Below are 27,647 nucleotides of genomic sequence, written 5' to 3' on the forward strand. Positions count from 1 at the left end.
GCGTGAGCTGGGATTATCTTGGCTGCAGAGCTGACATTTTTACAGCTGTACTGATAGGATATAGTGCATAGGTTTATGCCCTCCTTTGGCTGCAGAGCTGACTCTCCCTCTCCATGTCTGTGCCTATATTGATGGGAATGATAGTATATAGCCCTCCCTTGGCTGCAGAGCTTACACTGTACCTCTCTGTGCTTATGTCTATATTGATGGAAATGATAGTATATAGCCCTCCCTTGGCTGCCGAGCTGACACTCTGCCTCTCCATGCCTGTGACTATATTGATGGGTATGATAGTATATAGATGGCATCCTTATTATGCATTTATTGGATTAAAATGTATTTTCTCGTGAGATGGTCGACGTACGGGGGTCTGGTAGTGTTAGGAAACGGTATTGAGGGTGGGGGGGACCCAAACTGAACTCTTGCACCAGGGCCCATGAATGAGCCTATAGCTATGCCCCTGGACTGTAGTGCACATATGGGCCCTGTTCACACCCAGTTAACTGAATTAGTGTTCTTTTGTGGAGCTGCATATTGTTATATCCGTTTCTGAATACTTACATTAGCAGACATGCTCCATTCAAGAATTAGAGCTGTCCAGATGGCTGCAGAATTTAAAAACTGCCATGGTTGTCCATTCTCAGCCCACCATAGACTGGCCTAATAGGCCTCTAACGACAATCTGCAGAATATTTTCCATTTAAATGATATACTTTTTATAGGGTTAATAATGTTTAAATTGTTCCAATATGTATACTGTTGTACTATAGCCATATATGGCTTTTATAGGGTTAATATTAAGTAGTTCCCATACTAAACACTAGATGGCAGTAGAGGACTATGAATGAATAGACACTGGGAGAAAAAAATAAAAATAAAAATCACACTAGGAAAAACTGAGTTCGGTGGAAGTATTTATATATTGCATTATCACATTATAGCTGCTCTTGCGTATGTGATTGGATCTACAGAACACTAAAAACAAAATGACGCAGATAAATCTATTAAATGAATAATAAATAAAATGCAATATATGATTATATATATATATATATATATATATATATACACACACATAGTTACAGTTCCAGCAGTCACACTTCTGCTGATCGTGGTTATCTAATTCATACGTCATAACATTTTTAAGCAGAAAAATGATTATATAAATTGTACGTTGTAAATAACTGTATTAAAAAAGAAAGATACATAATTGAATAATGCATTCAGATAAGTGTGTGACCTTGTGATATATAATTTCCAAACTTCATGATGAGAGCAGTTGTGACAGCGCAAAAATAAGCCTCACGTACAAAATTACAGCTATGGCACATTGCGCAGCCATATAGACCAAATGTGGAAGAAAGATGAAAAGGCCACATGTATAACAAAAAAAAACACACACCCAAAATATACAGAAAATGTACCAAATGTGTCAGTTGTTTGTTCATATTTTGTGATGAAGTGAATAAAATTTGATACATATTGTTCATATTTTGGGTCTATTTTGTTCTACATGTGGCCTTTTTTCTTCTACACATTGGTGCATACCGCATGATTAGCACCCCGCTTCCTATATTTTGCGGTGCCCACCTCCATTATTAATATTAGCCATATAGAAAAAAGGCCGAAGAAGTTGCTAACAGGAACCAATCAGAACTGATTGTTTTCTATGGGGGACACTTCGACATGATACTTTTTTATATATGAGGCACATGGTTTCATAGTTAGTGTGTGTGGACAGTGAAATGACTCCTCGCGTCATCATTCTGGGGTCAATAATGTCGATCAATCACTCTAATGACGTTCTCTTCTGGCATTCCCTTTGCTCATTGCTACCTGTGATGTAATCAAACAGCACGAAGCCGAATGCTTGTTCTGACACCATCTGTAATAAAGCAATCAATTATGTAAGAAATAGAAAGTTTCGGTGGAATTAGTTAAGCCCTGAACACCAAAATTCTGGCTTAAAAAAGTTGCAGTCTCACATTGGACAAGTGTTCTAATTTTTCTCAAGATCCCTGCTGTCCAGAAGTGTGGTCTATAGGAAAAAAGTGTGGCTTCTTTAGTAAAAATGGAAGATTACAATGCTGATGTGGTGTCATTTGTTACTACTTTTAGTAATTATCAGCAATGCTATTATCAGCAATGTTGATAAAGGCTATGGACACCTTCGGGGAATTTTTTTAATTATTGCATTTTAATCACTTTGGCTAAAAATAATTTCAGAACTCAGGAATGTCAGCAAATACACTGATTTTTAACCACATGTATCACAAAAACTGCAGATTTTTTTTTAATAAAGAACAATTGAAAAAATTATTTTTAGCCCAAAATGAGTAAATACAATCATTAAAAAATTGCCTTGAAGTTGACCATAGGCTTTAAAAGGGGTTCCAAGACTTTTATACTGATGACTTATGCTCTGGAATAAATCGGCAGGGGAAGGGGGGGGGGCAACACCCAGGACCACCGACAATTAGCTGTTTGAGAAGGCACAGGTGCTCGCAGTAGTGCCATGATCTTCTCGCAGCTTAGCCCAGGCCGAGCAATGTCACGTTCATCAGTCACATGGCCTAGGCGCAGCTCAGCCCCGCTGAACTCAAAGGGGCTGAGCTATGATACCAAGCACAGCTGCTATACAATGTACAGTGCTGTGCTTAGTGAGATAAGAGAAGGCCACAGTACTACCGTGAGCGCCGGCGTCTTTTCCAGCAGCTCATCGGCAGGGGTCCCGGGTGTTGGAAAAGATATTGATGACCTATTTAGAGGATAGGTCATCGGTAGAAAAGTCTCAGAAAACCCCCTTAAGGCTGTAATGTACCATTATTAAGGTGTATCCATATAAATGGCCCACACTGTACATCACCTGAGCCAGGGTTTTGCCTCCAAAATGTCTTTCTGGGGCACACTCTTGAAGAAGCCGTTTTGGAGGCAAAACCCTGGATCGGACGGGAGAGTTTGGGATCCCAAATGTAATCTTTTAAACTTTTATATAATATGCATTACTATCTCAGCATGTCATTTAACTGGAGTGTCATGTGAAATGGTCACCACTGGGAAAGACTGGACAAGAGACTTGGGATTAAAGTGTTGGACCTGTGTCTAGTTGTCTACCATGCACCACTTTACACCCACTCAGTATTGAAGGTGATGAGTGAAACCCTGTGGAAAACTGCCTTATTGTATGCCTGGCGTACTGTATGTAGTCTGGGAGGTTTTCTTTGGATTAAAGTCTTTTCCTTGGTTTTAGCTCCGCTGGAAAACACAACTGTCCTAACCAATCCAAGACTTTGTGAAGTAGAATCTGACTCCACAGTATGATATTCAATACTGCTCTATTTCACACATCATAAATGCGTAAGCTTGAAGTGTGAAAGGTCTAATCCTTAACAATTTACAGTCCTGTGCATGTGATTAACGCTCCACAGATTAACATCCATGCCTTAATATGCTTGGCTGAAAGAAAAACTGTCACATCAGACACTGCCAAGTACATAAGGACACTTATTACCTTGAAGTTGAATCTTTGAATGACTTGCTGAGATTCACACTCCAAAATGACGCTGAAAGACAAGATTCATTAATGGTTAAACTGATCTACAGGATGGGGCAGGTCTAAATTTCACTGTGATATCACGTCACACATGCATGTTATTCCATTCAAACAGGGGAACACAGGCCTCCATTTTAGTGATCAGTGGGGGCCCCAGAGGTCAGACACTTGGGACAACCTCTTTACTTTTAAAGATGAGGATTGCTACTGTATAATCTAATGGCACATAGTATTTTCCAGGTTACAGATATGGAAGACCTGTGTCACGGATCAGCGGATGTGAACCCACTGTGCCACTGACTAGCAATACTCTGGAGGGGAGTAACTAAGCAACTACCTGGATTTCACTAGAGCCTCAGATGGTGAGGATAGGCTTGACCGTCGGTAATTGCCAGGGGCTACTCCAGAGCGTAAACCAGTCAGTGGCAGCTGGTCCAGGCAGACCAGGAGGTACCTGCGAAGGTACTGACAGTACAGACGTGGTCAGACAGGCAGGGTCGTTACCAGGAGCAACAAGACAGGAACCGGAGGAAGAGGCAGAGATGTAGGCAGAACAAGCAATGGGTCAGGGCAGGTGGCACAGGAACAAGGTCAGACAATCCGGTTCGGCAATGGGAGAGGCGATGTGAGCAGACAGGGATCAGACAAAAAACTAAGTCCAGGAACGAAGTATGAAGTTAGGAACACAAATGGTACGCAAGCTCTAAAGCACAAGATGAGGACCTTGACTCTGAGGCATCTGGGTAAAGGGCTGAGCCACTTAAATACCTTCAGGAGAGCCAGGGTAGGTTAGCGAGATCACATGACATGACTGATCCCCGCCCAGGGAGTGATGCGTACTGCCACATCAGCAGCCGAGTGCAAGCAGTGTCAAGGTTAAATGGAAGTTGTGGAGCTGCAACAGAGGCCGGAAGTAGAGATCAGAGGTGAGCACGGCGCCCGGGACCACGGTGATGAGTGGGGGAACAGCGCCGCACAGAGGTCGCTGTTACAACCTGACCTCAAGATAGGTCATCAATATTGAATCGATGGAGGGTCTGACATCGGGGACCCCGACCGATCGGCTGTTTAGGGCAGCCACCAGCAGCAGGAAGTATACAGTGTACGGAGCTGCGAGCAGAATCTACTGTGTAGTGGCCATGCCAGGGTGCTGCAGCTCAGCTCCCATTCAAGTGGAAAAAAAAATTTGCAACATGTGCATGGATTTCTGCAAGCCCCATTCAGATGAAAAGGACAGAAGCAATAATTTACTGACAGATATGCAGAGTGTTAATGCACTCTAACAATTATGTTCTCTGCAAGATTAATTTCTGATGCATGCAGAAAATCTTGCCAACTGGCAAACATTGTGGATTCTACCTTTGGAGCCACTCTAAATACAAATGAGTGCATTGCTTAAATGGGTTTAATGACTTTTTTTTATACTGACAGGTCATCAGTATCTAATCAGTGGGCATCCAACACCCGGGACCCCGCCGATCAGCTGATTGAGAAGGCTGCGGTGCTCCTGTGAGTGCCGCGTCCTTCTCACAGCGTACTCTAGGCCATGTTCATTGGTCACATGATCTAGGAGCAGCTCAGGTCTATTCAAGTTAAAGAGGCTTAGCTGCAATGCCAAGCACAGCCGTCGCTTTTCTTGGTAACCTTGGTATCCACGGTCTCCTCAACCAGCTGATCGGTAAGGGGTCCTGGGTGTTAAAACCCCATTGATCAGATACTGATGACCTATCCTGAGGATACTTCATCAGTATGAAAAAGTAAAAAAAAAACTTTAAAGTCTATGGACACCTTTGGGGGCATTTTTTACTTAAATACATGTATTTTTGTCCAAAAATAATTTTTGCACTTGCGTTTTATTAAAGATTTGTCTAAGGCCTCATGCACACGACCGTTGTTTTATTCTGTGTCCGTTGCGCCGTTTTTCGTGATTTTCTGCGGACCCATCGATTTTCAATGGGTCCGTTGAAAACTCGGCTAATGCACCGTTTGCCATCCGCGTCCGTGATCCGTGGTTCCAGTCCGTCAAAAAAATATAACCTGTCCTATTATTTCCGCGGAAAACGGTTCGCGGACCCATTCAAGTCAATGGGACCGCTAAAAAACGCGGAGGCACACAAGATTGTCATCCGCGTCCGCGTCTATTTTTTTCCTATCATTTGCATGGCAAACCTGTCTTAGACTTTTTTTTACATTCCTTTATGTCTGGTGGTCCTCCAAAAATAAAGGAAGACACACGGAAACAAAAACGGAAACGGATCACGGAACAACGGAACCCCATTTTGCGAAACGGAACACAACAACGGTCGTGTGCATGAGGCCTAATGCAGCCAGTATGTATTCTCAGATGTGCTTTCTGCTCTCCTGAATGCTCATCAACGTTTCTACAGCCAGATAAACATAAATAAAAAAGGAGTGCTCAGGAGAGCAGACAAAGCTTACAGACTGAGATGTTAGAGAGCTTGTCTTTATAGGTTTCACACTGAACAGGACTGAGCAGCCTGCAATTTAGGAGAATACCTGCAGACTGAAGACAAACCGCTTAAAGGGAATCTGTCACTTGCTTTTACCATTTTAAGCTGGCACCATCGCTATGTTGACTAAAGTACCTTATTTCCAGCAGTCTTCTTTTTACTTTATTTCGTTTTGTAGTTTTGATATAAAAGCGCTTTTTATGTTATGCTAATTAGGGTCCAAGGAGCCCAGAGGGGCGTTTTTTTCACTCTCCGGTGCCCAGTGACGCCCCCCTGCAGTGCCCAGCCCGCCTTAATTTGAATTCCAAGGACGCCTCCTGATCATCAAATAACCTCCCACAGCCCCGGCAAACGGTTCCGCCCCCTCCCCACGTCATAGTCTACCTTATAGAAATGCCCCGTCCTTCTTCCTGTCTGTGGCCAGAAAACTTGCGCAGGAGCAGTACGGCCAGCGGCCTGCGCCTGCGCGATCATCAACCTCCTGAGGGCAACAGCCTCAAAAGTCTCACTGGGCATGCGCCGAGCCCAGTGATGTGACCTGAGCGCTGTTGCCCTCAGGAGGTTGATGATCAAGCAGGCGCAGGCCGCTGGCAGCACTGCGCCTGCGCGAGTTTTCTGGCCGCAGACAGGAAGAAGGACGGGGCATTTCTATAAGGTAGACTATGACGTGGGGAGGGGGCGGAACCGTTTGCCGGGGCTGTGGGAGGTTATTTGATGATCAGGAGGCGTCCTTGGAATTCAAATTAAGGCGGGCTGGGCACTGCAGGGGGGCATCACTGGCCTCCGGAGAGTGAAAAAAACGCCCCTCTGGGCTCCTTGGACCCTAATTAGCATAACATAATAAGCGCTTTTATATCAAAACTACAAAACGAAATAAAGTAAAAAGAAGACTGCTGGAAATAAGGTACTTTAGTCAACATAGCGATGGTGCCAGCTTAAAATGGTAAAAGCAGGTGACAGAATCCCTTTTTAAAGTTTTAATAAACTGCAAAAATTTAGAGGAGTTGTCCAGGATGCTGGTAAAACAATGGGAAAAACTTCCCTTACCTTCCAGAGCCCCCTCTGATTCAGTGCTGCTCTGTCCTCTTCCCCGGGTTGCAGAAGTAACATCCCATATACCACTGCAGCCAATTGCTGGCTTTCATAGTGAACGGTACGAGACCACAGAGGCCAGTGACTGGCTGTAGCAGTGTATGGGACATCACCCCACTTTAGCATGATGAAGAGGACAGAGTGGTACAATTTTTTCATTTTAACAGCTTTCTGACAGGTTAGATCTGTAATTCTACAATATAACAACTTGGACAAGCTAAAAATGCTGTGCATGCATTTCAGTAAAACAAAATGGCCCCAAAAGGTGTCTTCTAATGTTTATTTCGTATTCATTTACTACTATCAGGAATAACAGGAAGGCCTGCATGGATGAATTCAAATAAAAAAATGTAACGACAGGATATCTCTGGAGATGTTTCTAGGATTTCTTCAAAGCCAGTTCAGAAAGTGGAGGCAACAATTCTGGAGAGAGTCCAAAACAAGACCAGCTCTAGATCACAATACTTTACTAATTCATGAAGGCACTTACTAGAAATATTTCACTAAATTAAAAGTTATCATGCTGTTAAGTGCCATGCTTTTAAGGCTATTGTACTAACTGCTTGGGGTAAGACAAAGATTTGCCTGCAACCAAAACATCAATGCAATGCAATTTGTCAAATGGATATAGTTCAATTTAAAAGGAAATTCTAACTTTATATTGCTTTCATGAGATAGATCCCAGTTTGCAGCATGTGCCCATGGCCAGGACGGCTGCTGTAGACTATTCATAATTACCACATGATGTATCTATTGATTATATGGGTTGTAGTACAGTGCAATTAAAGCTATAGCTGGTGCATGGAACCTCAATAATTTTATACCCCATGGATTTGGAGATGCTTTAGGCCGCAGATAAAAAATGAATATTGATTTATCTATCAGCATGCATCATAATGCTTTGATCTTTATTAAAGGGGTATTCTCTGGTTGTTGTGACAATGTATCCCCTGTCCACAGAATAGGGCAAATCAATTAGATCAGTGTGGGCCTCAGCCTTAGGAATCCGTGCCCATTGGGGCTCACCCATATGAATGGAGCTGTAGGTTGAGCATGTGCACTGCTGCTCTTCCCACTCCATGGAAGATCTGGAGAAAGCAGCACTCCGCTATTTCCAGATATCCCTTAGAGATGAATGGAGCGGCAGTGTGCATGCCAGATATGCAGCTTTGTTCGTTCAGGTGGGTCCTGAGGGGTACAGGGTCACCGTCCTTGTGATCGGTGGGAGTCCAAGCAGTAGATTCTAATCTATTAGTTATCCCCTCCAATCCAGTGGATAGGGGATAACTTGCCACAACTAGAATACTTCTTTAATGGTCTTCATTTGATGTTACAGACTGATAGGGTGGTCTTAATTTTCTGACTGGACCCCTTATACACCTCACTTATATGTCTAGTTGTCTCTCAACATAGGGGAGATTACTCCTGCTAGGCTTCCTTCACATATAGTTTTTTTGGAAGTTTTTTTGAACTTGTAAAAAAAAAGCTATGAGTTTGACAGGTTTTTACAAGCAGTTTTTTTGCTCACACGTTTTTTTTTCCTATAGAGAAGTCTATGTAAAAAACAAAAACGTGGAAAAAAATACCATACCCAGAGCATGCTACATTTATAAAAAAAAAACATACATAATGCAAGCCACATATAAAAATACACTGTGATGCGTTTCTAAGTAATTGCCGCAAAGAAATGCTGATGTTTTTGCATAAAAGGTTGTTTGAAACCACCATAGCAAGCACGTCTCTTATAACGTCTGCGAGCAGCTGCCAATAGTGGAAGCATATTGCTTATGCATTTATATTACTATCATTGAAGTCATTGGAAGCTGTACAAATATGTATGCAGCGAGCGCCCCCTTGTGGTGGCTCTAGAGATCCTGAGTTGTAGACTTTAAAGGATTTTTCCAGTATTTAGATATTGAGGGCCTATTCTCAGGATAGGTAATCAATATAAGATTGGTGAGTGTCCGAAATCCAGCGCCACAACTGATGAGCTGTTTGGGGCAACCAGTGGTAGCGAAAACCTCACGGTGGACTTAGCTAAACGCACAAGGTTCCTTCCACTATGTAGTAGCCATGCCAGGGTCCTGCAGTTCAGCTCCCGTTCAAGTTGATGGGAGCTGAGTTGTAGTACACCGGTGCTAGAAATTACACAATGGATGGAGCCTTCTGTCCACTGCAGTTTCTGACTGTTGCCTGAAACAACTGATTGGTGGGGCGCCAGGTTTCGAACGCCCACTGATCTGAAAAAATTACCTAGCCTGAGGATAGGCCATCAGTATCTAAATACTAGAAAAGATCTGTGGAGGGGTACTGTTCATGAGGGGCAACTTTGCTTTCTCTTGTATTTTGGTGGGGCTTTGCTGGCACTGTTTATCAGGGGTCACTTGGCTGGCACTGTGGTTTATGCCAACATTCTAATTTAATTTAACCTCTTGGTGCCGCAGCCATTTTTAGTCGTTTTTTTTTTTGTTGTTGTATTTTTTCATAGTCCACCTCCAAAACTTTAAAGGGGTTTTCAGAGACTCTTATACTGATAACCTATCCTCAAGATAGATGATCAATATCTGACTGGTAGGGGTCCAATTCTTGGAACCTCTACCGATTGGCTGCCTAAAGAGGCTGTGACCTCTACCTAGGTCAGTGATGTCACGTTCATCGCTCACAGGGCCTAGTTGCAGAGTCCCATTTTGGGCTGCAATACCAAGCACAGCCACTATACAATGTATGGTGCTGTGCTTGGTTACCTGTGAGGAGGCTGTAGTGGTTTCCACATTTGATTGGCGTGGGTGGGTGCCGGGAGTCAGACCCCTACCGATCAGATATTAATGACCTATCCTGAGGAGCCCTTTCAGAGCTGTATTTGTGGGTGGGGTTTATGTCGAAAACTCATTTCCATTGTGTCTCAAGCCTTGTTAAAAAATTATTCTTAAAAGTAGGCAAGTATATCTTACCCCTGATCAATTATTTCATCAAGTATCAGAAAAACTGTGTCCATATTCTCCAACAGTGAATTTCTGTCCACATGTTTCCTGTAGATCAAAAAAAATTGTCAAATTAATGACTTCGACATGCCATCAGCTCAAAACAGAACATTTAAAGGGTTCTTGAGTTTTAAGTCATGCATGACAACTCTCCCGAAATGTCTGGGGGGCTCTCAAAAAAAGGAGAGACCCCTCCCCCCCTAGAATCCCTGAAGCATGGAGACACCTGCCGGAAAGCAGCCCTCCATGAACTTTAACTATACTCCAGGATGCTACACCATCAGACTCAGCCCTGGCCCCCAAATGCATATTGAAGAGTGCTGCTGGGTTGAAACTGGGTGTGATCTACTTTACAAATAGGGGCATATTAATGCCCATAAAAAATTGCCATGCACAGCACCCTCTGATCCTCCTGGAAGCCAAATTTTAAAAGTTGGCAAATATGTTTTAAGTAAATAACACAACATTCTCACACATAATGATGAATAAAATTGCATAAAATTTCAGCCTTCATGTTTCAAATCTGCAGCATGTCAAGTTTGCTGCACATTTCCACGAATTTCACCCTTTTTAAAGGGGTTGTCTCATCATGGACAATGGAGGCATATCGCTAGGATATGCCTCCATTGTTTTATAAGTGAATGGGAGTGTAATGCGCATGCGCGGCTCCCGCTCCTATTCATTTCTATTTTCGCCGGCCCCATAGAAAATGAACGGAGGGCGGCTGCGCATGTGCCTTCACTTGTGGGGCTCCGTTCTCAATATAGGATAATATATCCTAGCGATATGCCCCCATTGTCCATGATTAGACAACCCCTTTAATCCATTGGTGAAATTTGCGGTAATTCCGCAGCAAAAGTATAGGTTAATAGGGTTACCTCTACCAACCCCAACCCCAAGTGACATAGGGGAAAGGCTGCAAAAGAGGAATGCACAGAAATGAGAAATGAGAACCAGGAGATTATGATATTCCTGGACTTCATATATGACATACGAATTAAAGGGGTACAGGATATGACATAAAAGTCTGACCGGGGCAGGAATCAACACTGGGACCCACTCTATCAAGAATAGGGTCCCAGTGTGAACAGAGAGCAAGCTGCGCATGTGTGGTGTCCTCTCCATTCACTGCTATGGGACTTCTAGAAACAGTCGTGTGAGAGTGGTTGGCTATTGGCAGAAGTCCCATGGCAGTGAATGGAGAGCAAGAAGCACATGCACAATAAAGGTACACATGGGAATAGCACAATAAGAGCCAGTCCACACAACGGATTTTGAAAAACAAGCTTAAAGAATTGGGGCAGAATCCATGTGTTTTTTTTTCAGCTAAAAAAAAAACACGTGTGGTTTTGGATGTGTTTTTTTGACGTGTCTTTTTTTTAACCAGTTCACTTCAATACAAAGCTGAATTTTCAGCTTCAGGTTTTTGAAGCAGAATTTAAATGGAGCTTTTTTCAGCTTCCTATTCATTTCAATGGAAATTCAGCGCTGATTCTGCCCAAATAGAGGGGGCACCTTGTTTTTTTCCACGTGTAAAAAAAAATCAAGTGTTGCTTCCCATTGAAACAAATGGGAGGCTGTTTTAAGGCGTTTTTTATTAGCTGATTTTGAGGCAAAAATGCTCCAAAGTCAGCGCCTAAAAACTCAGTGTGAACTGGCCCTAAGACATATAATAAACATTTTTTCTTGCAAATCTTCAGCTTACATTCCGGGTATGGCCATACGATCAGGTTTCCTGATGCAGTTTTGGAAACCAAAACCAGGAATGAATTCAGAGAAGTCGTATCTGTTCTTTATATTTTCTCTCTTTTTATGATCCACTCCTGATTTTGGCTTTTGACTGTGTGGCCGTACCCTTATAAATTTAGTCTATGTCCATGTACTCATGTATGTTCTACTCACCGCAGTATATGGCATAGGCTTTCACATAGACAGGTCAGTGCAGAGAGAAGCATAAGCTGAAGACAGAGACAGTAATTATTGTGTTGACCCATCTAATGATAATCATATCAGTTGCAAGAGTCATACATTATCCGTGCAGAGATTAGCACATGTTTCTATTAGGACCATACATTTCTTGGAGGAAGATTACATTACATGGCGGTCTACTCGTGTGCAATGAACCTGTGATAGTCCATGGCCTAAAATAGTGACGAGCGGCCATGTGTGACTTGCAGGCCTCTTGCATGTGGATCCTTCTGCTCGACTTGCGGCACATGAAGAGATGAGCTGATTGATAACTGCACAGTGGTGGAAACCTCTCAGGAACACAGAAGTTAGCACTATGGTGGGCACATTTGCAGCAGCATGGCAGCTATGTGGCACTAGCGTGGGGCCAACCTATTGCAAGTGCTGGTATTTGCAACAATTCTGGGCACAGAGAGCACAAGATTGTCTTGATATTACAACTAGGGTTGGTTTTTGTAGGCTCAGCCATTATAATAAGGCTACATGCACACGGCATTGGTTTTTTGTGGCCTCCGTCCCGTTTTTTTTGCGGATCGGATGGCTTCCCATTAATTTCTATGGATCCGTTAAAAATGCGGTGGTCCATTTCTTGTCCGCGTCCGCTGTCCATGTTTCCCGTCCGCAAAAAAAGTATTGCATGTCCTATTCTTGTCCGCAATAAACGTTTTGCGGACCCATTGAAGTCAATGGGTCCGCAAAAAAATGCGGATGACCAATGGAAGCCATCCGTATGTCATCCGCATCCGTTTTTTTTTGTGGTTAGTTGCTGGGAAACCTGTATATATAAAATTTCAAGAATTACAGCCTTCAGTTTTTTTTTGCGGACAGCAAAAAAAAACTGAAGACACACGGACAACCTACAAAATTCGCAGACAAACAGAACGGATGTGGATGTAAAAAAAACAGGAACATGGATCCGCTATTTGCGGACCACTAAAAACAACTGTCGTGTGCATGTAGCCTAAGGGTGGAGAGTATGGCATAAAGGTGTCCACACACGTTACAAATAGGTTCATGGTCAAACGAACAATCGTCTGGTGAAAGATCATTTCGCAGACACATCTGTACATCTTTTCTTGACTGTTCTAGACATTCACATTGGCCATACATATTCAATGATGCCGAGCCAAGGACCATTTCGGTTGACTATTGCAGCTGATTTGATGACTATCTGTCATTGGTCATCTAAAATGATTGTTAAATCTGAATTGTTTTGGTTAAAATCATCTGGTTTGGTCAACTTTAGTCTAATGTGTACAGGTACCTTAATGTCTATTGTATATGTGGCTGATTGTGTGTGCATTTTATTATAGTGTGGGAGATTTATGTAAAAGAAATGTTTGTAGTGTTCATTTCGGCTTCAGTTCCATGGAGGAGGAAGAGAAGCTGCCCATCCTGCTGGGAGAGGAAGAGAACACTGGCAATATATCAGTGCCTGCCACAGACTGAGAGGAGCGTGATATGCCATGGACTCCTATACCCATGACCCGCATGCTTTGGCAATACTAATGTATAATTTTAGACCTGCCAATAAAGCTTTATTGATTGATATGAGATAGATGATAGATATATATCTCGTAGATATATAGATAGGAACTGTTTGCAGTAATGGAACTTTAATATGAAACAGGGTGAACTCTATTCTAGAGTGGATCTCCTTCCCTCATGTTTTTTTCATACGGAAAGCAAATGTGACAGGTGTCCTTTAAACAATGGAAAGTTTGTCATTTTCATGGTCAGATCTTTCTAACATATGATTGTCTCTGCAAATCAAACTGTTTTAACCACAAACAGCTGTCACCATTTCATGTCATCATAGCGTAAAAACCAGCTCACCATGGTGCACAATTCCATTTGGCAGCGTCACCGGCCTCCTCTGGCTACAGAATACCATGATTCACACTGAGCGTGGATTAAATAACTATATAATGGAGGTGTTTGTATAACTGCACAGATTTCCCACAAGGAATTGATATCCACAGCTAAAATTATCCTTCTTGGCCGGGTCACTAAAATTAATTGTACACCAGCAGCAACATGCAATACTCTTCAACCACTGCAACCTTCACTTAGAATGAAGGGACGAAGAGCTGCAGCCCCTGTACAGGTTCTCCTGCAGCTTGGGTACTCCTTGTCACTGGCTCCACTCACATTTTGTATCTTCCCCCTTTGTATTAGGGAATGAGAGAGCTGGAGAGTGTAAAAGTGCATAGGAGAACTGAAAACCTGTGGTTTTGCATAAAGACCAAGGGAGGTAGTGATCAGGCATGTAGAAATGCAGAGGAAGGTGCTGTCTGACACACTGGATGCTGAGGAAGAAATACTATGCTGAATGATATGTCACATACTCTTATACCCCCAAAATGGCCCCATCCCCCAAACCTACCATATACCCCCACTGTGGATGTGTCCCCACCCCCCAATCCTAACCAATTATTTCCCACTTGCTTTGGCATTTCTAAAATGTATTTAGTCTTGTCAATAAAGCTGATTTGAATTGAATGCTCTGACATAGCAGAGTGGAGAAGGAGCTCTCTAGAACACTGGTAAATTAGAGAAGGAATAGCAGGAGTCTAACACAAAAGATGGCTAGCACACAGTAGGGCTGGGACAGTAGTAGTCTAGGAAGCCAGAGAGCTGATGAGTAGTCTGGAACACAGGAGGGCTGAGGAAGGAGTGATCTGGCACACAAGAGGGCTGAGGAAGGAGTGATCTGGAACACAGGATGGCTGAGGAAGGAGTGATCTAGAACACAGTAGGATGGGGGAAGGAGTGATTTGGCACACAGTAGGATCGGGGAGGAAGTGATCTGGCACACAGTAGGATGGGGGAAGGAGTCATCTGGCACACAGTAGGACGAGGGAAGGAGGGATCTGGCACACAGTATGACGAGGGAAGGAGTGATCTGATACACAGTTGGATGAGGGAAGGAGTGATCTGGCACACAGTAGGATGAGGGAAGGAGTGATCTGACACACAGTAGGACGAAGGAAGGAGTGATCTGGCACACAGTTGGACAAGGGAAGGAGTGATCTGGCATACAGTAGAACTAGGGAAGGAGTGATCTGGCACACAGTAGGACGAGGGAAGGAGTGATCTGGCACACAGTAGGACGAGAGAAGGAGTGATCTGGCACACAGTAGGACGAGGGAAGGAGTGATCTGGCACACAGTAGGACGAGGGAAGGAGTGATCTGGCACACAGTAGGACGAAGGAAGGAGTGATCTGGCACACAGAAGGATGAGGGAAGCAGTGTTCTGGCACACAGTAGGATGGGGAAGGAGTGATCTGGCACACAGTAGGATGGGGGAAGGAGTAATCTGGCACACAGTAGGATGGGGGAAGGAGTTATCTGGCACACAGTAGGATGAGGGAAGGAGTCATCTAGCACAAAGAAGGGCAGGGACCGTATAAGTCTAGGAAGCAGGAGTGCTGAGGAGTAGTCTGGAACATAGGAGGACTGAGGGAGGAGTGATCTGGCACACAGTAGGATGAGAAAAGGAGTGATCTAGCACACGGCAATATTGGGAAAAGTGTCATCTGGACAGGGCAAAAGAGTGATGTGGCTCACAGTAAGACTAGAGAAAGAGTAATTTGTCACACAGTAGGATGCTGGAAGGAGTGTGGTCACACACAATAGGTTTGAGAAAGATGTTATCTGGCACACAACAGTATTGGAAAAAGATTGACCAGGCACACAAAAGGATAGGGGAAGGAGTGATCTGGCACACAGGTTTTGGGAAGGATTAATCTTGCACACAGTAGGATGAAGTGATCTGGCACATAGTAGTGTTGGGGAAAGACTCATCTTGAACACAATAGGATTGGGGAAGGAGTGATCTGGCACATGGTAGGACGTGGGAAGCGGTGATCTGGCACACAGTGGGATGTGGGAAGGACTCTTCAGTTCTTGTAATTTTTCTAAACTTACAAGATGAGTGGTGTTCTGTTGCATAAATTAACTTGTATTTTTTGTTTGTGTCTTTTTAAAGAAGAGATAAGATACAATATGCAACTTACTTCGTTCTCATCAGGCCCGCCAATTATGTAACACATAACATCAGATAATCGCTGGCAGAGTGCGGTCACACCATCGACAAGTATAACTTCACCTTGGAGACAGCAGTGAAATGATATAATAACTTGTGGAGAGAAACAGCGAGATAATTAACTATACTGTAATAATTTATTAAAGGGAATTGGCCACCATGAACTTGGACTATTATGTGTAGATAAGGAGTCACCATTTTTTATTTTCCAACGTTTCCCCACTGTCAAGACTGAAAGTTGCTCTGAAATACACATCCCTGGACTGCTGAGCTGTGCTGACATAATGGAGTGGACACACAGCCGTGCTGACAGCGGGGGTATAAGAGGCAGTAGAAAAATAAAAAATAGTGATCTGGACTCTATCTGCAGGCAACATCTGCACAGTTTGTACTGTATATTGAGACCTTATTTGCGTGGGTTTTCTCCCACAGTTAATTCTGCTAAATTTATTTGCTTTTAATTTTTTTTTAAAAAGGATCCTAGTATACATTTGTGTGCCAGAGATAACTAAATTGTAGGTTGCACACTGATGTTAGTGATTGTATTATGAGTATGCAACTATAATATATTCTGGCTCCATAGAAATAACAGGTAATAAAAAAAATAGAACAGTGAATGCACCAATAGTATAGATTTTTAGGACAGTTGTTCTTTTATTTAGGTAACCCAGGTGCACAGTCCATGAGGTGAGAGAAACACCTGCCTTAAGATAGCACCATTCCCTAACTATAGGGGGCAGCATCTACTGCTGTGGAGCAATGTACTTACATGCTGGGGTAAAGGATAGTACATCAAGGGTGGTCGATATATTACATACATCAGTGTCTCATAAACTGGGAGTCTGCTGACTGCAAGGAAAATTCCATGCCCAGTTACCCTTATGCACCATTGAGTGTATTTTAAGAATTTTGTAGTTGGAGGCAAATAACAGTATATTCGCATAAAAAGTTGTTGCACAAATATCTGAGACCATCCTGTTCATCTGAATAGGGTTTTCGGAAAGCACATGCTGCAGAATCCACATCATTCAGATACATGGAACTGATTTTCAGATACAGAAATTTCTTCAACCAATCTGTTGCTTGCAAATATACCCAAAAGTGTAAAGCGCTTGAATGTATCTGGATGAGCCTGTAATTGGTAGTTTGTCGACCACTTTTGGTTTGGTTTCTGTTATATATATATATATATATATATATTATAGTTTTTCTTTTCAGGATTCTAACAATTTCTCTACCGCTATACAATTATATACATTGGTGGTAGGGTCTTTAAAAATGGCCACTGGGTGCCTGCTGTTTCACACAGCAGACACCTGGGGCTAATGTCTGCGATCAGCAAAAACGCCTATCGCAGACATCTAACCACTCGGATGCTGTGGTCAAATGTGACAACGCCATCTGAAATGTTATAAATAGGGTTGAGCGAACTTGTGTTTTCAAGTTGGGCGTACAAGGTTCGGTTTATCTAAGAATTCCGTTATGAATTCTGCTACCACGGATCATAACTTATGGTTCGTGGTAGCGGAATCCATAACGGAATTCTTAGATAACCCAAACCCGAACCGTGTACTCCGAACTTGAAAACACAAGCGCTCAACACTATTTATAAACCCAGCAGCACACGCTTCAACGCCTTCCCTTGCTGAGATCAGGGAAGCCGTTCCTTAGCAGTAATAGGCTACAGCCTGTATAAGGCTTCTTGGCTTATTACTGGTGACAGAGCCCTACAAATACATCTCTAAATCTAGATACTCTGGTCTTTTTAGTATGTCATGTGACAATGTTACTTGAATGTGGATAAGCTATAGCAGACACAGTCCATGGCACTGCTTGTGCTGAATTGTTCCTAATCCTGGACAATCCCTTTAATGAGTATCCTGGATCTCTTTCAAAATACTACCTGTTTTCTTGAGTTGCATACGCTTCTAATGACTGTCATACTTATTTAGTCATATTAGTAGTTATGTCTCAGCCAGCTATTTGTCTGATTTTATGTTGTCCTCGCCTGCTCCCCTCCTGTCTCTTTTTGACACTTACTAGCCATACCCTCACGGGAACCTGTTCCTTATATGCCATTTTTTACCATTCATGTCATGTCTGCCTAAACAAGTTTAACTTAACATATTGCTGTACCTACATATTACAATTTTGTATCTTATATGCCTTCCTCGATTGTTGGGCTGTCGCCCGCATTATGTTATTGTCTTTTTTATCATGCCTGTTGTGATAAATAAAGATTTGTTAAAAAAAAATAATACTACCTGTTTTCATTTGCATATCCACTATTTAAATTGTTAAAAGTAGATGCACCAAAGGACCAAGCTGTAATGTGAGATTTCAATATACCTCTTCCCAATTATGTTCTTACTTTCAGGTCTCTGGGTCTTCTGGAATATCTTTCTTTCAAATTCCTGCTGTTCCAACAATGATGGGAATGTGCAATCATAATACTATAACAAAAAAGAGGTTGACATATTGGAGAGCGAAGGAATACAAAGACTAGTGGTGCGATTAATGTGTTAAATTGTCCACCCAATATGAAAACTTGAGGGTGTGCTGTTAGGGGGCACATGATGTTATCATGGAGGTATATAGTAGGAGCAGCATCCCTTCATATACACTATATGGACAAAGGTATTGGGACATATCTCTTAGGGGAAGTTCACATCACCGTTTCATTTTCCGCTCTTCTGATCCATTAGAAGAGAAAAAAAACACAAAAACAAGATACTGTAAAAAAAAAAAAAAAAAACGGTTCCTGTTGCATCAGTTGGAATCTGTTTTTTAGACAGAAAAAATAGTAAATAATACTGCATGCAGGACTTTTTTTCCATCTAAAAAAATGGATCTCAGACGGAAATGACTCAAATGGATTGCCAGCTGATGCAACAGGATCTGTTTTTTTAGAGGATCCTGTTTTGTTCATCAGACTCAGTGTTGTGAAGTAACTTGTCCTGTGTTGATTAGGACAGGTTTTATGTGCACTAATAGGACAGCGGCCATTTTATTTCTCCTAATGATTGCTCCCTAGACAAAACGAGCCATTACAAGTAATGAAAGATATTTGGGAATATATTTATGATAAATATTTAAGTATTTTCATTTTCTTAATTCCTGTAGAAGCCCTTTAATTCCACTGAAGGGAAATCTTAATCCTTCAGCATACCAAGACATTTTGAACATTTGTATACCTCCAGCTTCGTGGGAACAGTTTGGTGACGGCTCTTTTCTGTTCCAGCATGACTGCGCCATAAAGACATGGTTGGGTGAGTGTGATGTGGAAGAACTGGACTGACCACACAGAGACCTGACCTTAACCCTATCAAACACCTTTTGGATGAACTAGAACAGAGATTATGAGCAAGGCCCTATCATCCAACATCAGTGTCAAACCTCATAAATGTTCTCCAGGATGAATGGGCAAAATTCCCACAGACACACTGCAAAATCATGTAGAAAGCCTTCCCAGAAGATTTGAGTCTGTTATAGCTGCAAAGGAGGATCAGCTCCCCCTCCTTTAGTAAAGCTCCTGTAATTGTAATGTGTAGGTGTCCTAATACTTTTGTCCATAGAGTTTACTTCCAGTGATGTGCAGAACACTCAAGATGAGCAGACTGAGGCAAGTGAATTATTACATGAGACGTTTTTCTACTGAATTGCTTCTATGTAGAGCAATGACGAATAGAAACATAGAAACATAGAATGTGTCGGCAGATAAGAACCATTTGGCCCATCCAGTCTTACCAATATACTAAATACTATGGATAGCCCCTGGCCCTATCTTATATGAAGGATGGCCTTATGCCTATCCCATGCATGCTTAAACTCCTCCACTGTATTTGCAGCTACCACTTCTGCAGGAAGGCTATTCCATGCATCCACTACTCTCTCAGTAAAGTAATACTTCCTGATATTACTTTTAAACCTTTGCCCCTCTAATTTAAAACTATGTCCTCTTGTAGCAGTTTTTCTTCTTTTAAATATTCTCTCCTCTTTTACCTTGTTGATTCCCTTTATGTATTTAAAAGTTTCTATCATATCCCCTCTGTCTCGTCTTTCTTCCAAGCTATACATGTTAAGGTCCTTTAATCTTTCCTGGTAAGTTTTATCCTGCAATCCATGTACCAGTTTAGTAGCTCTTCTCTGAACTCTCTCCAAAGTATCAATATCCGTCTGGAGATATGGTCTCCAGTACTGAGCACAATACTCCAAATGAGGTCTCACTAGTGCTCTGTAGAGCGGCATGAGCACCTCCCTCTTTCTACTGGTAATTCCTCTCCCTATACACCCAAGCATTCTGCTAGCATTTCCTGCTGCTCTATGACATTGTCTGCCTACCTTCAAGTCTTCTGAAATAATGACCCCTAAATCCCTTTCCTCAGATACTGAGGTTAGGACTGTATCACTGATTTTATATTCTGCTCTTGGGTTTTTACGTCCCAGGTGCATTATCTTGCACTTATCAACATTAAATTTTAGTTGCCATATTTTTGACCATTCCTCTAGTTTTCCTAAGTCCTTTTCCATTTGGTGTATCCCTCCAGGAACATCAACCCTGTTACAAATCTTTGTGTCATGAGCAAAAAGACACACCTTACCATCGAGGCCTTCTGCAATTTCGCTGATAAAGATATTAAACAATATGGGTCCTAGAACAGATCCCTGAGGTACCCCACTGGTAACAAGACCTTGGTCTGAATATACTCCATTGACTACAACCCTCTGTTGCCTGTCCCTCAGCCACTGCCTAATCCATTCAACAATATGGGAGTCCAAGCCCAAAGACTGCACTTTATTGATAAGCTTTCTATGTGGGACAGTATCAAAAGCCTTACTAAAGTCTAGATAAGCGATGTCTACTGCACCTCCTCCATCTATTATTTTAGTCACCCAATCGAAAAAATCAATAAGATTAGTTTGACATGATCTCCCTGAAGTAAACCCATGCTGTTTTTCATCTTTCAATCCATGGGATTTTGAGATGTTTCACAATCCTCTCCTTAAGTATGGTTTCCATTAATTTCCCCACTATTGATGTCAGGCTTACTGGCCTATAGTTGCCCGATTCCTCCCTACTACCTTTCTTGTGAATGGGCACAACATTTGCTAATTTCCAATCTTCTGGGACGACTCCTGTTGCCAGCGATTGGTTAAATAAATCTGTTAATGGTTTTGCTAGTTCAACGCTGAGCTCTTTTAATAGCTTTGGGTGTATCCCATCAGGCCCCTGTGACTTATTTGTATTAATTTTAGACAGCTGACTTAGAACCTCTTCCTCTGTAAAGACACATGCATCAAAAGATTCATTAGTCTTCTTTCCTAACTGAGGTCCTTCTCCTTCATTTTCCTTTGTAAAAACTGAACAGAAATATTCATTGAGGCAGTCAGCTAGTTCTTTATCTTCTTCTATATACCTTCCTTCTTTTGTTTTTAATTTGGTAATTCCTTGTTTTAGCTTCCTTTTTTCATTTATGTATCTGAAGAATGACTTCTCGCCTTTTTTCCCTGACTGAGCTAATTTCTCTTCTGCCTGTGCTTTGGAAGCTCTTATAACTTGTTTGGCCTCTCTCTGCCTAATCTTATAAATTTGTCTGTCATCCTCGTTTTTTTTTTTTTTATAATTCCTAAATGCTATCTTTTTGTTTTTAATGATTTTGGCCACTTCTGCTGAGTACCACAGTGGTCTCTTCCTTTTTTTGCTTTTACTGACAAGCCTAATGCAATTTTCTGTTGCCTTCAATAGTGCCACTTTTAAGTAGTCCCATTTCTCCTGGACTCCAATGAAACTGTTCCAGTCTGATAGGGACTTGTATACCACTAATCTAATTTTAGAAAAGTCTGTTTTTCTAAAATCTAAAACTTTTGTTTTTGTGTGGTGTGACTCAGTCACTGTACTTATAGTAAACCACACTGACTGGTGATCACTAGATCCCAAGCTTTCCCCTACAGTAATATCAGATACCAAATTCCCATTTGTGAATACTAAATCTAAAATGGCCTCCTTCCGGGTTGGCTCCTCCACTACTTGCTGTAGAGATAATCCCAGTAGGGAATTTAGAATATCTGTACTCCTGGCAGAACTAGCTATTTTGGTTTTCCAGTTTACATCTGGAAGATTGAAGTCTCCCATAATGATAACTTCCCCCTTCAATGTCATTTTAGCTATTTCCTCAACTAGTAGATCATCTAATTCTTTGACTTGGCTAGGTGGTCTATATATCACACCTACACGAGTTACCTTATGATTATCAAGCTGCACGGTAACCCAAACTGACTCTAAATTGTTCTCGCTAACTTGTATCAAATTAGATTTTATGTTATCTTTCACATACAGGGCCACCCCTCCCCCCTTCTTGCCTTCTCTGTCTTTCCTGTATAGAGAGAACCCTGGTATTGATATATCCCAGTCATTACTCCCCTTGAACCACGTCTCAGTAACAGCCACTACATCTATATTCTCAGATGCCATTATAGCCTCAAGTTCATTGATCTTATTCCCTAGACTGCGAGCATTTGTAGACAAGACTCTGAGCTTGTCATTCCTTAACCTTTGTGCTACTGGCCTCTTCTGGCATTGTTCCGGGGGGCAGTTGGACTGCTGGATTATCACTCTTTTGCCCCCCTTTCCTAGTTTAAATGCTTCTTAGCAAATACCTGGAACTGTTCACCGAGGACATTCGTTCCTTTGAGAGAAAGATGCAAACCATCTTTCTTGTACAGTTCTTTTCCATTCCAACAAGAGCTAACATGAGACACAAAGCCAAACCCTTGGTTCAGACACCATTCACCAAGCCATACATTGAATTCCTTAATGCGCATCTTCCTGTCATGCTGAAGGTTATGCACAGGCAAAACTGCAGAGAATGAAACAGTTGATGCAACCTCCCGTATATCCTTCCCAAGTGTGTGAAAAGCTTCTTTCACCTTTGAAACCTCATTGCAAGCCAGATCGTTTGTCCCAAGATGGAGAATAACATCCACTTCCCTTTCCTGCTTTGCTTGCCTAACAATATTAAGGATCCGTCGTCTATCCCTGCTAGCGGTAGCACCAGGGAGACATCTCACAACACCATTCTCCTCAAACTTCACACCTCTTATGATGGAATCGCCCACCAACAGCTGCTTACTATCAATCCTCACCTTCTCCTTTTTGTCTTTGGCTGCAGTCTTACATACTTTAGGCATGGGAGATGATTGTTTCTCACCCACTGTGCTTGAGCCATCCTCCATGTTGCTCTTGCACTCTGAAAGTGCTGCAAATGAATTATGGAGAGCCACAGACTGTGGGACATGCCTTATATACACAACTTTCAGTCTACCAGAACCTACAGTAACCCATCTCCCTATTCTAGGGGGCCTCTGTGGCAGTGGCATTGCAATGTTCTCAGCCTGAGTTTGTTTAGTGGTTAATTTAAAAATCTCATATTTCAAAAAGTTAATTTCCTGCTGCATTATGGAGAGCTGTCTACAGATCAGACAGTATTCAAACCTATGAAGAGTGGAACCTGAAATAAAAGCACAACAATTCCTGCACAGAACCAGGTCTGCCATTGTAAAGAGGGGAAAGATTTTAAACAAACAAATCTTACTTGTTTAGATTGTATCCACCTCCAGATTACCTCCTGAGTATCTCCTGAATATCTCAATGCTCTTGTAAATCAGCTCTGAATATCTCAATGCTCTTGTAAATCTCCCAAGGAAACAGAACCATCCTGCTAGTGCCACCTTTGTAGAGCACAACTGTCTTCTTTATGTGCCTACACATCTATACAGACTCAGGGGGAGATTTATCAAACTGGTGTAAAGCAGAATTGGCTTAGTTGCCCATAGCAACCAATCAGATTGCACCTTTCATTTTCCAAAGGAGCTGTGAAAAATGAAAGGTGTAATCTGATTGGTTGCTATGGGCAACTAAGCCAATTCTACTTTACACCTCAGTTCTTACCAGCATCATGGATGCCATTTCAGTGCTGTGCTACTCTTGCTGTCAAAGGTGAAGGAAACTTCTACAGAAACTCTAAAACAGGGGTCAGGAACCTGGCACTCCAGCTGCTGTGAAACTACAACTCCTAGCATTCACACTTGCTTAGCTGTACTTGTAACTCTCACAGAAGTGAGAAGAGGATTCTGGGAGTTTATTTTCCGAACAGCTGGGGTGCCGGAGGATGCCGATCCCTGCTGTAAAAGAAAATGTGAACACAGCCTAAATGGTATCTATATTACAGGTCTGTATTTATCAATAGTATTTCAATAGAAACCATGTGATTTTTTTGCAATGTGTGAATACAAATTTATAAACCCCATATTAGGGCTGCAGTAAACGATTATTTTAGAAATCGAGTATGCTATCGATTATTTTTTACGATTAATTGAGTAATCTAATAAGAAAAAATGAATTAATTGACTGTTTTTCTTTATAAAAACTCATCACACCCCCTGCCATCAGTCCCCAACACCCTTCGTTCGCCCCTGTGCGATCAGCCCAACTGCATCAGTTCCCCCCGGTGCCATCAGCTCCGCTATCCCCCAGTGCTATCAGCCCCCCTGTGCCATCAGCCCCCCTGTGCCATCAGCTCTCCCCCACCCCAGTGCCTTCAGCTTTCCCCTCTTTGTGCCAGCAGCTCCCCCCCTCTTCTCCCAGCACCTCCCGCCCCCCTGCTCCTCCTGACACCCGAAGTGCACAGCTTCATTGGTTGCTATGAGGCTGTGCACTTCAGGCGCCTGGCCTTAGTCGCACCAACTTACCTTTCCAGAAAGGGTGCCACCGACACTCTATCATTCCGCGCCTGACGTCACACAGCGCGTCAGGTCACAGCGTGCGTACATCAGGAGGTCAGTGCAGTGCGAGACCATGGAAGCTGTAAGATCCTCACCTGTCTCGCACTCTGGTGTGACCAAAAAGGGTCCTCGTAGAGCTGCGGGACAGGTTACGCTTGTCTCCATTGATACACAAGCTCCGACCCCTTTGTGAACCGATGCGGGGATGCATTCGCATGTGCGCCGGAGGGGAAGACCGCATGGCTTTAAGGGACAGCTTGGCCGGGCTAGTAGCAGTGCGCTGCGGCCAAGCTTGTCTCCGATGCCTATTGTGGATTCCATTCCGGTGTCCATGTCGACACGCACTCTCGCAGAGCCTGTCGTGCATCCGCGTGTACGTTCGAAGACGGGTTGGCAAGGGGATATGCGGTCGTGCGTACGCGCTTCTTATGCACTTCAACGACCAGCGAAGGGAATAGCACCTGGCCGCAAGTTCAAAGTAGATTAGGGGGCCAGTATTGGTCTAATTGACTAATGGCCGACCAAAGCCTTGTACACAGGTGTAGGGCAGGATCATGACCTATGGGGAGTGGACAGTTGGCACCCTGGGATTTGTTAGCAGGCACATAAAAGGTGGCCTCCCAGGTCGGTCAGTGCCGTTATTCTTCCTTATCCAGGTGAAGGTCAGTAATGCTAGCTACTGACTGAAGATTACTGGGACTCCGTCTGTTTCAGTTGGACCCAGGACTTTCCGTGACGCATCCGTTTACCTGGCAAGTTGCACAGAGAACTTATGCACAGATCGGGACTACTCCTGGCTTTCCTTCGTTTTTTGTTTGCCTGGTATTTACCCAGTGAAGTTTACCTGGACTTTGTTAATAAACCCCTTTGACTTCATCCTCACTGGTCTGTTTCGTTGGTGCCTTGCATTACAGAACAGTGGGCCCAACAAACAGTTGCCATGGAAAGAATCCAGCAGCAGCTAACTGAGTTAACAGGAGCAGTTAATCTGTTAACCCAACAACGCCCGAATGTGGCGGCAGTCACTGCAACTCAAATCCAGGAGCAACTGTCTAATGTGATGGGGGAGATTCAGCAGCTGCTCCAAGGAGCTTCCACGTTACCCATCACGATTGCAAGACACCAAGTGGAGCCGAAGATTCCTCTGCCTGACTCCTTCACAGGAGATAGACAGGAATTCCTAAACTTCAGGGACTCCTGTCTTTTATATTTCCAGTTGCGGCCGATAGCTTCAGGCAATATTAGACAGAGGATTGGGATCATAATGTCCTTGCTGCGTGGAGATCCCCAACGCTAGGCGTTTAATTTGCCCCAGGACCACGCCACCTATTTGTCAGTCAAAGCTTTCTTTGAGGCCATGGCCGTTATCTACGACGACCCAGATCGTACCCGTACTGCCAAGAACCATCTTGAGCATATTCAGCAAGGTCGCCGCCCTGCCAAAGAATACGCTGCGGAATTCAGGCGATGGGCAGCTTTCACCACCTGGGGCGACGCAGCCCTCCGCTATCGTTTCCAGCTGGGACTTTCTGATTCAGTCCGGGATCTTTTTCTAGCCTTAACCACTCCCGTCTCATTGGAGATGTCCATCTCCCAGGCAATCGATGCTGACAGACGGATCCGAGAGAGGCGCGTAGAACGGTCGACTCACTTTACACCATCACGGCCACATCCAGGGGCCACCAAGCCGGCAGAAGAGCCAATGGAGGTTGGGTCCTCCCATCTTACACAAGCGGAATGAGCTCGTCGCCAACAGAAAGGTCTGTGCCTGTTTTGTGGAAAAGCAGGACATCTTGTTGATTCTGGAGCAGCATATGGACTCAGTCTTGGTGCATCGACTTGGCATTCCGCTTATCCAGCTAAAGACCACCCTGTCGGTGACCGCTATTGATGGATCTCCTATCCAGGATGGTCATGCCGTGTGGATGACACCCGGGATGCAGGTAACAGTGGGGGCTGATCATCGGGAGACCTTAAGCCTTTTTGTCCTGGACATGCCATCCACTCCTATGATTTTGGGTCTCCCTTGGTTGAGACTACATAATCTGATAGTGGACTGGCGCTCAGGTCAGATTTGCCAGAGTACTGAATGCCTCACTCGGTGCATATGTCCTGAGTTGCCACTAGCCTCCACAGAAGTACTAAGTACATCACCCCAGCATTACCATCACTTCCAGGACGTGTTCAGTCGACAGGGGGCTGATGTGTTACCTCCCCATAGGTCATATGATTGTCCCATAGATCTGTTTCCAGGTACCATGCCACCCCAGGGACATCTATATAATCTCACTGGGCCTGAGATTCAGGCCCAGCGTGATTATATTAAAAAGAATCTCGAGAAGGGTTTCATTCGTCCATCCACTTTCCCCGCTGGAGCCGGGTTCTTCTTTGTGGAGAAGAAGGATGACGGCTTGGGACCCTGCATCGATTTTCACGCCCTCAATCGGATCATGGTGAAGAGCCGGTACCCTCTGTCTCTGATTGATGATTTGTTTTCTCAGGTGGCAGGGGCCCGGATCATCACCAAACTCAATTTGAGGGGTGCATATAACTTGGTACGTGTCAGAGAAGGCAATGAATGGAAGACAGCATTCAACACCAGGGACGGTCATTACGAGTATCTCGCTATGCCTTTTGGTCTCTGTAATGCTCCTGTGGTCTTCCAGGAGTTCATCAATGATGTCCTCAGGTATTTCTTAGGTTCATTTATTGTTGTCTATTTAGACGACATACTAATCTACTCGTCGGATCT

At 43.2% G+C, this 27,647-nt stretch overlaps 1 protein-coding gene across 2 annotated transcripts in view; it reads right to left on the reverse strand.

The window, feature by feature from the left end:
* Positions 1-903: 903 nt before the first annotated feature.
* The window catches only part of COPZ2 (COPI coat complex subunit zeta 2), a 36,128-nt gene continuing 9,384 nt past the window's right edge, over positions 904-27,647 (reverse strand). For both annotated transcript variants that reach the window (XM_040435647.1, XM_040435646.1), the window contains exons 3-8: positions 18,486-18,567; positions 16,086-16,177; positions 12,000-12,055; positions 10,068-10,145; positions 3,512-3,563; positions 904-1,885 (exon numbers count right to left, since the gene is read on the reverse strand). In XM_040435647.1, coding sequence (XP_040291581.1) covers positions 1,790-1,885; positions 3,512-3,563; positions 10,068-10,145; positions 12,000-12,055; positions 16,086-16,177; positions 18,486-18,567 — 456 coding nt within the window. In that variant the 3' untranslated portion in view covers positions 904-1,789. The remainder of the gene's footprint in view (positions 1,886-3,511; positions 3,564-10,067; positions 10,146-11,999; positions 12,056-16,085; positions 16,178-18,485; positions 18,568-27,647) is intronic.

Source organism: Bufo bufo, chromosome 6 (genome assembly GCF_905171765.1).
Source record: "Bufo bufo chromosome 6, aBufBuf1.1, whole genome shotgun sequence".
Classification (NCBI taxonomy): domain Eukaryota; kingdom Metazoa; phylum Chordata; class Amphibia; order Anura; family Bufonidae; genus Bufo; species Bufo bufo.